This window comes from Pinus tabuliformis, chromosome 9 (genome assembly GCF_031772625.1).
Source record: "Pinus tabuliformis cultivar Carrire ecotype Pingquan chromosome 9, CPIR1, whole genome shotgun sequence".
Taxonomy (NCBI): domain Eukaryota; kingdom Viridiplantae; phylum Streptophyta; class Pinopsida; order Pinales; family Pinaceae; genus Pinus; species Pinus tabuliformis.
In genome coordinates, this window is record NC_142307.1 from 1,443,585,707 (window position 1) to 1,443,598,213 (window position 12,507).

Genomic DNA, 12,507 nt, shown 5'->3' on the forward strand with positions numbered 1-12,507 from the left:
TTGAAGTATTGCTTGATTAGTCCAGCTAAAGATGAGCACTTCTTTACCAGCTTTTCTATGGTATAGTTGATCTCCTTCATGCCCTCTTTGAACCATAGCTCTGATACCATGTTGAAGAATCTAGGGCAAATCATGGCTTAGTGATTCTTCTTTAAACTTATTGATAACGTTTGTGTTGTCTTTCTCTTCTATATGCTTATCTTCGTTATGTTAGTGTGTTCTTCAAACAATTATCAAAATAGAAGATCAACAGTAGAACAAGTACACAGTATGTTGGCTCCAAGCCAGGGCAAAACCTCTCCTCTTGAGAGTAAAACCCTTGAATCTCTTCTTATAGATGTTTAGTGTATGAATACCAAGACCCTTGACAAATCTTTGACTAAAGATTACCTTCAATATGCTTGTCACTATCCCTTGCACTATTCGGTCTTTGTTTCAGTCTTTAGTCTTTACTGCACTCCTTCAGATTTCGGCCTCCTTATACATTCGTCTTCTTATCACAGTCCACTGCTTCTTGGCTACCACAGTTCTTCACTTGATCTTGAATGACACAGTCTTTGAGACAGTGTGTTGAGTTCTTTGCTATGCTGGCAGTGATAGGACAATCTTATACCTAGAGAGTATAGATCATCCGTGTTTCACTGAGAGACAGACTTCACCGAGAGACAGTCCTCACTATGAGATAGATGACTTCTTCATGCGATAGACTGTGTTCTGAACTTCACCGAGAGACAAACTTGTATTCGAGCTTCTCTGAGTCACTGTGGTTCTGTGTTTTTCTTCTTCGCTTTTTCTTCTTCAGAGATGATCCAAAGTTCTGAGCTTGTAATGCCACTTCATGCGTTATATATATGGGTCAACATTGACATATATTAGGCTGACATGTGAGCCATAAGCTGGGCCAACTTAAGGAGAACAAAAAAGGAAGAAGAAATGGCTAACTTGCTCCTGCTCTAAATTCTAGGCTTTACAACATAGTCATGGACCATGGTAATACATGTGTTTCTTATGAACTTTGAAAGTAGTACAATCTAGGTTTATGCTGTTTTACAAAACACATTTTAGAAATTGTCATCTGTTTTTCTAATTATTTTTACTCTTGTAGGTTTGGCATTTCAGGCGTCTTATCCTGGAATCACTTCAAAGTGATCTACAAGAGGAAATGAAGTTCATTGAGCTTGTAGCTAGTAAAGGAAGCCACAAGAATTACCAAATTTGGTAAGCTGTTTCTAAGTTTCGTCTGACTTCAATCCCAGAAAGCAAGTATGAAATATAGACACAAAATAGTTCTCTAACTGGCCAAAATATGTAATTTCCGGTAGAAATGATGGTTGCATATGCCGTTCTTTTTATATCATTTGAAACAAACTAAAATATCTCACTATTTGTCATTCCATGCATCTAACATGTGTTGCAGATATTTTTGAATCTCCTGAAATCATTTTAATTTGAGTGTTATGCTCCATACAGGCATCATCGTCGATGGGTTGCTGAAAAATTGGGAACCATAGCAGCTACCAGTGAACTACAGTTCACACAGGAAGTGCTAAGCCTTGATGCTAAAAATTATCATGCCTGGTCACATCGACAGGTTTGTTTTATACTCTTCTCATTCTTCTCCATTTCATGGAGATTCAAAATTGGCCATTATTGTTTGCATCTTTAGGTGAGTCTCAAAATGCAAGTTTTGTCCAATTTCCAAAGTACATGATGCATTCGATCGCTTCTTCATTTAGAAAAAATACTATAACGATATCTTACTATTATTAGATTATATGCTATAATGGTCATCATGTAATACTATCTTTATTAACTTATATGCTATAATAGTCATATCATGTAATAATATCATTAGATTTTATGCTATGAATAAGGATTTTATGTTGTGTTCAATAAAGTAATGATGTCATTAATTAAATTATATGTTATAATTGTCATATCGTCTAATAATATCATTAGAGTTTTAAGCTATGAATAGGGATTTATGTTTTGTTCACTTTACTTCAATAAAGTGATGACATGATATAATGACTTAAAAAAGTTAATTGACATGTTATTTATGGTTAGGTTGTGCGGGTTGCGTAACATATTTCTCTCAGAAAAGACTCATGATTATGTATTGATTTTCACAAACTGAATAATACCAAGAATATCTTTCTTTTCTCTGCAATCCTCTGCATTACTATAAGTAAGCAGTGCAATGGATGGAGTTGGAAGCACACGGGTTGAATTTTGTCTGGAGCATTGATACAAGTAAGCAGATTAGATGACCTCGTTGGAGTCACACGGCTTGAATTATGCATGGAGGGTTGATATAAGTAATCAACAACAAAGAATTTGGTGGGAGCATATGGATTTGATTTTGATTTTTGTTAGTTTTTGGTAGCTCGGGGTTATTTCTGCATTGGTAATGCCTAGCATGCAGAAGTGACCGAGCACATTTCTCTCTCTAGGCACTTTACTTTATAAAGTGATTTTATAAAGTTGGAAAATGTACTTTTTATATTTAATGACTAAAGCTGACTTTTTATAAAGTGAGTTTAACTTTATAAAGTTTAGGTCACTTAAGTGATTTAAGTGGGCCCAATGTGAAATTAAGGAATGACTGTGATCTTGAGATGGTCAGATTGAATCTTAGCCATTGAGATCTAGGGTTAGGGCTTTTAGTTGTTAATAAGAAATAAAAAGAGAAAAGGGAGAGGAAGAGGCACATTCTTTGAGGAGAAAGGAGGAAGAGAGGAGCTGAAGAAAAGCAGAGAAGGAGCCATATTGGGCACGAATCCCAAGGCATTTAGCAGCCATATCGGGCATGTACTTAAAGGCAATTTTCAGCCATTATTTGTAGGGTTGTACAACAGCAATTGGCATGATTTTCAAGGGTTGCTCAACAGGTAATTGGCATGAAAATCAAAGGTCATGCAACACATTTATTGCGTAGCTATTTGGCTCCTTTTTCAAGGGACCATACAATAGGGTATATCTGTACCATATGACATGTTTTTCCAGGGCCATACAATTGAGAGAAGGGTGGCTGTACAACAGGAAAATTGAGGGTGAAAGTGGCTTGGTTTTCAAGTTAAGTACCGAGCATTAATTGCTGGAAATTGTATTTATTGTAAATTTGGAAATTTCCTGTGAGCTCTTTAATAAAATCCCTCCTCTATTGGTTTTCCCTTCGAGGTTTTTGTAGGCGCTTTGCCCAAAATCCCGTGTGTCAAATGTGTGGTGTTTACTGTTCATTTTCAACTGTTAAAGAGATGATTTAGTCGTGTATTTCTACTCATAAAAATTAGATTGAATGTGTTTAGTTTAAAATGCATTATTTGTGAAGTTTTTATTGGAGACAAAAATCAGAGTATTGGCTAAGTGTTTGATGAAAGTCCTACAAGAGAAAACTAGATTGTAGGTGAAATTTCAACATGGTATCAGAGTGAGGTTGCTAAAGTTTAGTGGGTAGATTTTGACATAGTGGTATTGTAGGGAGTGCAAGGGGTTGTGTTAGGAAAAAGTGAAGGGAAACTTACTGTTAGTCATGTTGGAAATTGGCAGCTCAGGGACGAATTTCCTTAAATAAAATCTCATTTCTGACAATTTTGGAGTGACATTCTTAAAAAGAAAGTCATGTCTAGCATCTCAAGTATGACTTTCCAAAAATAGTAAATCACCTTGCATCAATTGGTAATCAAGTATAGTTGAAGGAAAAACACTTAACTTATCATTAGTCAATCCTAATAATTCAATCTCGACTTAATCATCAATATTATTAATATTATTATTATTATCCTTTATGATACCATGATATTATATTAAAAGGAATTACAAGTCACCTTACCTTCATCATGATGAGAAATCTAGGGCATAACAATTGGGTGATTTCTCTTCTAATGATAATTGCGTGTGAATGCTTTTTACTTCTTCAGATTAAGATCTTCTCTACACTTAGATTATTATTGTGTTCTTCTTCATCAAACAACTACCATTGCATAAACAATAAAGAGACAAGAGACACAAAATGTAGGCGATCAGCGAGGGCCAAAACCTCTCCAACTTGAGAGGAAAACCCAAACGAATTCTTTTTCTTATAGAGTCTTCAATTGACGAATACCAAGACCAAGACCCTTGACCTATTCACCTCTCCAAGACCAAGTCACAAGGATTCTTAGCTTGACCTCTTCTTCTTTGAGTCAACGATTGTCAAACTGCTAACTTCTCTCTCCTTCTCAACCACCTTTCAAATTTAGGCTTCCTGCAATTCTCGACGTATTTGAGAAGCCCTAGTTGCAGCACGTGGGAAGTGTCACCACCTAGATGAGCCCTTATTCCCTTCACTTTAGATGGAGACTTCTCTTCAACTCGACTTCCTTCTTGACTTGTCCTCTTCCCTAATTCAGTTCCTTGAGATGACAGTGATACTCTTGGCTTCTCCTGTAACAGCTAATGCTTCTTCTCAATGTGTGATGGATATCAGCCCTAAAATAGACCCAAACAATTTTGCTTTTCCCTTCCTTCTTCTCGCTGGCTATGAGGCTATCTTCCTTGACCTTTTCGCACTTCTTCTAGTTTTAGATTGCTTGACAGAAAATCTGCCCCACAAGTGAAGGCCGAGCTGCTTATATATAATGGTTTGTCCATGAGGAATAAGCCGACTTGACTAATTTGTAGGCCAACATGTCCTTTCTAGAATCCTCCTTAGGCCTACTTGACGGTGAGCTTGTGACAAGGTCTTGGAGGGTAATTTACATAATCAAAATGACTTTTTACAATGTGTAACATGTCTTCACTCCATGATAATGACTCCCTAGACTTTATGACTTGATGACCAATCCTAAAAGCTCACAATGGGAGCCTTAACTAAAAATAAAATTCCTTGCTCATGAAATCCATAAGACAAGCATTACAAAAATAATTTTGTTTTTCTTCTTTACATCAATTACATAAAATCACAATTACACATGTCATTATGAAGGCCGAACCTTGTTACACTTTTCAACATTCCCTCTTAACTAGGGAGGTATTCATAATGGTACTTAGTCATTCTTAATCTGAAGAATTCTCATAAGAAGATTCAGATTGGTAACCCATATGTATAGCATCATATTAACCAACATTGACACATAGCAAGGCCTTGGCTAACAACTCTATCTCCCCACAAGATCAAAGCACAATGTTGGTGAGACCAATGATGTATAGACACCCTCATCATTGTCTCTTGGAACATAAACCACCCGGGTTCTCAAAGTGTGTTCCACCAGGACTATTCTAATCTTGGATTCCTAGTCCTCGAAGAATATCGGTCCTCTACGACTACTCTTATCTTGGATGCCCCGACTCATCCTCAAAGAGCATCAAATGCCAGATGTTTACCCAATTCTCCATTCTGTCTTCCCAAGTGAAGACAAGAATGATGTGTCTATCTCTCCCTCTTAATTAGGGAGGATATATGTATTCCAATGAAGGAATGTACCTAAGCTCCTGTTAGCTTAGGAATTTGCTTCCAAGTTTCTACCAAGTTAGAAACTTGTTTCCAGGCTCCCTTTTAATTAGGGACATACAACATCTCTTTAGGTGGAGATGATGAGACAAACAATTGCTTGAAGAACTCCTCCTCACGATGTCATGAACTTATTTTCTTTATTCAAGAGTCTTCTTGTTTTTGGGACTTCTTTGTAGCGCGCAAAACATCCATCACTTTCATCCATGAGTCAGTCATGTCATTATTCCTTTCATCAAAGTGATCCATCAGTTCATATCTCGCCTTCCTTCATGCCATGCTTCCTTCTTCATGCCATGTTTCCTTAAGGATCTTTCATCCTACTACATGGACATCAGTGGTGGAAGATATCCATAGCTCTTCCCTTCGCAGCCCGACTTAAGCCCATCTAGATATCATTTAAAAATAAGAAATGAACATTAAATCAAAATTACCTTTGTGATGGTCTTTCATCATGACATCTTCTAGTTCGCATCAACATCCTGCATACACATTGACACATCTCCAAAGGAAATATATTGTCAAGGGTCCCTTTCTTTTTCAGAGTTCATCAAAGTCTTCATATCTTTCATGGAGATATCCTAGTCAAATATCTCAGTCCTTGGATGTTGATTACCTTTTTCATAGTTGCATATTTCATGATCTCTTCCTTTCTTTCTTCACACATTTCCTTCTAGGAACTTCCAGTCATAGTTCCTTCAATTTTGTCAACCACCTCATATATCATATGAGGACATATTATGTTGATTTCATCTAGACAATGTGTGACCCATGCCTTGCATCCTTTCAAAGGAGGAGATCCTTTCTTTTGATCATGCTCTCGAGATAGAGCATTTATCCATGTTACTTGCAACCATATGACTTGACTCTACAATATCGAATACAAGCATACATACCTCATTTTTCTTTAGGTCATCTAGACTTCTCTCAACAACTTCCTTGATTGAAAGAACTTCAAATCCTTGATCTACTTCACCTCTTTTGTCATCATACCATCATCCCATGAATTCCCACAAGTTGGAATTCTTGATGAAACACTTGCTTCCTTTTGATTGGTGAGCCTTTTGATGAAGATTCCAATAGAGGACCTTGAGTATCCTCATCCAGTAGATGTTTCCTTTTGACTGATGTATGATGAGTTTTGTACTAGATGACTTTTTCTTCTTTTTCCCATAAGTACCACTTATGTTTTTAATGAGGTTACCAAGAGCTATATCCTTCCATGGGTGACTGCCATATACTTTTATTTAAGCTATTTTTCTCTATGATCACGAGCTCTTTCTTTTAATGCTTCTAAGATGCCATTATGCATCCCATCATTTTCCTTAGTGAATCATGATAGCCATACATTGGAACAAAAATTCTTGAAAACATGAACTTGAAAAGAACTAGGTGAGGAAGACTATCTCAATCATAGTAGAGATCTCTTACTTCCTCTTTTTTTAGACTTCTTCTTTTCAACTTCCTCCACTTCTTTGGTGATATGAGCTTCTTCTCTTCCTCTTTTGATATTGTCCTTCTTGAGCTTAGGAATTTTTTTTGTAATGCCCATATTCTTGACATCCATAACATTGAACCTTAGCCAGGTTCTTTTTTCGAGGACCAAATTTCCCAGACTTTCCTCTTCTCTTTTCCATAGAAGCATATGCTTGATTTTGCTCACTTGATCCCACATTAGTTTTAGCCTTCAGCCTAGTTTCTTCAATCTTGCATAGTGACCATAGATCCTGGAATGGAGTAGCTTCTTTCTTCCCATAAATACTTGAAGTAAAGTTACCCCACTCCTCTGGTAGTGCATTTAGTACTACAATGGTCATCTCCTTGTTAGACATTATTTCACCCAGATCTTGAAGTTGATCCCTTATTTAAGATATCTTCATAAAGTATGAGGCTATTCCTTCTTCTTTTGATATCCTTAGCTTGTAGAGTTCTTGCCTTAGAGAGATAACTTCTCCTGTAGTGCTTACAGAAAACAACTCTACCAATTTGTCATATATTTCTTTTGAGGTGTCGAGTTTAGATACATATGGAATGAGGGGATCCTTGATGGATTCTATGAGAATCCTTTGAGCCCTCACTTCCCCTTCATAAAATTTGCAAGTTTTTGAGCATCTCCTTTTGCTGGTTTGGTGATAGATCCTTTGACATGATCCATAACCTCATTTTCAATGAGGTTCAGATCTGTCCTCTTATTCCATGCAAAATAGTTTGAAGCCCCAACTAATTTGTTCCTTTCCTTGCAAAAAGACATTTTGATAGATTCAGACATAAATATACTTACTTCGAAAAGATGCTTCTTCCACTTGCTGCCTCCTTGAATTTGATGAAAATATAGATGATAGAGATCTTCTCCTTGATGAAGATAGATCTCTTCAAGAGTGATCCTTGACTCCACAAAGAAAGAGATCACTTTAGATCCTTTGATTGTGTTGTCCTTGTTGATAATGATGACTTCTTGATGATGTCTTGATGCTTCTTGGATGATCTTCTTCAATGGTAGGGTCCTTGCTTCAACAAGAGGAAATTGCCTTAGAGATTTTGAAGATGATGTCAACGTCCTTGATTTTATTTCTCTAGGATGAATAGTCTTCAAGAACTTTGATTTTTAAATCCCTTCAACTTGAGTAGGGTCTTTGTGGTCTTTTGAGGATCCCAAGACTTCTTACATAGACTTCTCCTTCGATCTAGGGTTTTGACACTTGTTTGAAGATCTTGACTTCAAGACGATCTTCTAGATTTTCTTTGATGCCTTCTTCGAGATTTGGTCCTTGAATGCTTGAGTGTCCCTTGATGAGATGCCCTTTCCTTGATTTGTCACCTTAACTCTGATACCATGTTGAGAAATCTAGGGCATAACAATTAGGTGATTTCTCTTCTAATGATAACTGCTTGTGAATGCTTTTTACTTCTTTAGATTATGATCTTCTCTTTACTTATATTATTATTGTGTTCTTCTTCATCAAACAACTACCAATGCATAAACAATAAAGAGAAAAGGGACACAAAATGTAGGCGATCAACTAGGGCCAATACCTCTCCAACTTTAGAGGAAAACCCAAACACATTCTTCTTCTTATAGAGGCTTTAATTGATGAATACGAAGATCCTTGACCTATTCACCTCTCGAAGACCAAGTCACAAGGCTTCTTAGCTTGACCTCTTCTTCTTTGAGTCAACGATTGTCAAACTGCTAACTTCTCTCTCCTTCTCGACCACCCTTCATATTTAGGCTTCTTGCAATTCTCGACCTATTTCAGAAGCCCTAGTTACAGCACATGGGAAGTGTCACCACCTAGATGAGCCCTTGTTCCCTTTGCTTTAGATGGATACTTCTTTTACTTCAACTCAACTTCCTTCTTGACTTGCCCTCTTCCCTAATTTGGTTCCTTGAGATGACAATGATACTCTCGGCTTCTCCTGCAACAGATGATGCTTCTCCTCGCATGTGTAATGGATATCAACCCTAAAACAAACCCAAACAACTTCGCTCTTCCCTTCCTTCTTCTCGCTGGTTATGAGGCTATCTTCCTTGACCTTTTCACACTTCTTCTAGCTTCAGATTGCTTGACCGAAAATTGGCCCCACAAGTGAAGGCCGAGTTGCCTATATATAGTGGTTTTCCCATGAGGAATAAGCCGACATGACTGAGTTATAGACCAACATGTCCTTTCTAGAATCCTCCTTAGGTTGACTTGAAGGTGAGCTTGTGACAAGGTCTTGGAGGGTAATTTACATAATCAAAATAACTTTTTATAGTGTGTAACATGTCTTCAATACATGATAATGACTCCCTAGACTCTATGACTTGATGACCAACCCTAAAAGCTCACAATGGGAGCCTTAACTAAAAATACAATTCCTTGCTCATGAAACCCATGAGAGAAGCATTACAAAACTTTTTTTGTTTTTGTTTTTGTTTTGTTTTGTTTTTTTCCTTTTTTTTTTCTTTTTCTTTTTTCTGTACATCGATTACATAAAATCACAATTACACATATCATTATGAAGACCGAACCTAGTTACACTTTTCAACACATCACCTCAATCACTTCACACCTCTCTCGTTGATGACTCACATGGCACTATATAACTCTCTCTCTCTCTCTCTCTCTCTCTCTCTTAATGATACATTACACTCCCTCTTATGCACTCATTAAATACATGGCATATTCCTCTCTTACACCCACTAAAGTCATGTCATAAAAGATTCCTCTTATGCTCTTTTTCATGCATATGTTACACTTTCCTTAACTAAGGCATGTGTACCTCTTCTTAATGGCATAAGTTACTAAGGCATGCGTTTCTCTCCTTAATGGCATGAGTTACACTCCCCTAAATGGCATATGTTACTCTTCCTCAAGGCATGCGTATTGCTCTTCCTTTATGACAAGAATTCAGCTCCTCCTATATATGTCTCATGTCTTCTCACTTGACCACTACTACTTGTGCATTGCAAAAGAAGAATTTGCATTGCAAAAGAAGAATTTGAACTTGAGAGAGAGAGTTGGAGAGACTTGAAGAAGATTGTGAGAGAGAGATTTTGAGAGTTAGAGAAGAATTTGGTGAGCCAAGGTTGATTCAATGTTTCAGTGTTGATTTAGTTGAAGGGAAGGTTGATTCAGTGTTTGCATTTGCTGTTGCTACTAGTGATCTTCTTGCTACAACTTATTCAGATTTGGGTGAACTCACTCATTTTCTTGATCTCTCATTGTACTTTGTATCTTTGCTGATCAATTGATATCTAATAGAAGAAAAATCTGGTTGGGTTTTCCCCTTGTGGGTTTTTTCCCTGGACATTGGACCTAAATTCTCTATCTCATTTTGTTCTTGGTTGTATTGTATTGTGCATTTGGTTTATGTTTTATCTACAAGTGCTTAACTAATATTGTAGCAAAAACAAGTTTTTGGAATAAGTAATTGTTTCAACATAGAACATTGGAATTTCAACAGGTCAGTTGGGTTAGTGATGGATACTAGGGTGTGTTATGAAGATAGAATGGACATGACAAAAAACTTTAGCCCATGGAATGAGAGGATTGTTTTGTTGTTTGAGGAGTAGGAGTTGTGGAATATTGTAGAGAAGACTATCACTATTCCTACAGATGTGACTCAGTTGGCCGAGTTTAATAAAAAAATGTGAAGGCCAAGAGGATAATCTTGGATTCCATTAAAAACCATATTTTACCTCATGTGATAGGGAAGAACAATGCCTATGAGATGTGGACATCCTTAACCAAGTTATACCATAGTACAAACCAAAACAAAAAGATGGTGTTGAGAGAGAAACTGAGAAATACCAAGATGTTTGAAACTGACACAGTTGCATCATACCTGACTAAGATCACACAGATTAGAGATGAGTTGGTAGCAATGAGGGAGATTATTGATAGTGAAGAGTTGGTTAGATTAGCTTTGGGTGGTTTTCCTACGAAATAGGATGTCTTTGTTGATGGGATTGTTGCACAAGAAAATATGCCTAGTTGGGATAGATTGTGGGATGATTTCATATAGGAAGAGACAAGGAGAGGTTCCAAAAATGCAGGCCAACATGATGGTGGAGATGATGAGCTGAATGTTTCCCTTACTATAAAGGGAAAAGGTAAGGTTAAGGGAAGTAGGGGATCTACTTTTGAAAAGGACATGAGCAAAGTGAAATGCTTTGCATGTCACATGACTGGTCACTATGCAAGCCAATGTCTTTATAAGAAGAAGAAGAAAGAGGCTCAGGTGGTTGCAACAACATCAACTGACTTTGATGACTTTCTTGAGAAATTTGAGAAAGAATTTTCTCACTGCCTGTATTTCAAACATTAATACTACTGTGTGTATGAGGACAATGGATTATGGCTAGTGGACAGTAGAGAATCTAGTCACATGACTGGGCTGAGCTCAATTTTCCACAGTATTTCAGAGATAGGCTTAGATTTCCATGTGAGTTGTGGAGCTAGCACCACACATGCAGTAAAGGGGGTTGGATGTGTTAAATTCCAACTAGAGTCAGGAGGATTTCTAGAGGTGATAGGGATGTTATTTGTTCCAGGGCTGATGGTACACTTTCTCTCAGTGTCAACATTGGAGGATGATGGATATAGAGTTTTGTTCCGGGATGGACAGGTGCTTCTATGTTTAGACGGAGCGACCTTAGATGCAGCAATAGTGCTTGGCACTAGACAGGAGTAGTCATACATGTTGTTGGGACAACCTATGGGTGTATCAGAGGGGATCATGGATATAAGATCAGTATCAATTATTGAAGTGGACAGGTGGCTAGGAAGAGTGATTCTTTAGGTACTTCCAGGAGACTCAATTGGCATGATATGACATTGATAGATGCCCAAGAGTGTGATAGGACTCCTCAGAGCATGGTTGGTTGTGATAAATTCTCAGCTTAGGTTTAGGTTAGGTAGAAGGACAAGCTTTAGGGTTAGAGGGAGTAGCTATAGGTACTGCGATGGGCTTGAAGACAGATGGCCGATGCCCTACGAAGAAGTCCCAAAAGATGAAGACTCCATAATGTTGAAGATGAACTTCATGACATCGAAAGAAAGGAGCCCCATAAGCAGCTGATAGTCCCATGATATCCACCTAGAGCAGAAAGTTGCTGGAAGCAAGTCCCTGGTTAAGAGGGAGCTTGGACAAGTCCCAGAATAAGAGGGAACTTGGGTACATTCCTTTTTTAGGAATAGGTACATTCCTTCATAGGAATGGGTATATCCTCCCTAGTTGAGAGGGAGAGATAGACACATCATTCTTGTCTTCACTTTGGAAGAAAGAATGGATGATTGGGTAAGCATCTGGCATCCGATACTCTTTTAGGATGAGGTTGGGCATCAAGATAAGAGTAGTTGTAGAGGACCGATATTCTTTGAGGACTAGGAATCCAAAATAGGAATAGTCTTGGAAGGCCATACCATGTGAACACTCGGGTGGGGTATATGCCTTGAGAGACGATGATGGTGTCTATAAGTCATTGGTCTTCCCAGCGGTGTGCTCTGATCTTGTGGAGAGATAGAGCTGTT

General features: G+C 37.7%; 1 protein-coding gene across 1 annotated transcript in view; it reads left to right on the top strand.

Moving 5' to 3' along the window:
• Window positions 1–12,507, top strand: part of FTA (farnesyltransferase A) — a 92,605-nt gene that overhangs the window by 35,803 nt on the left and 44,295 nt on the right. The window contains exons 2-3 of the mRNA XM_089440420.1: window positions 1,106–1,218; window positions 1,471–1,591. Coding sequence (XP_089296546.1) covers window positions 1,106–1,218; window positions 1,471–1,591 — 234 coding nt within the window. The remainder of the gene's footprint in view (window positions 1–1,105; window positions 1,219–1,470; window positions 1,592–12,507) is intronic.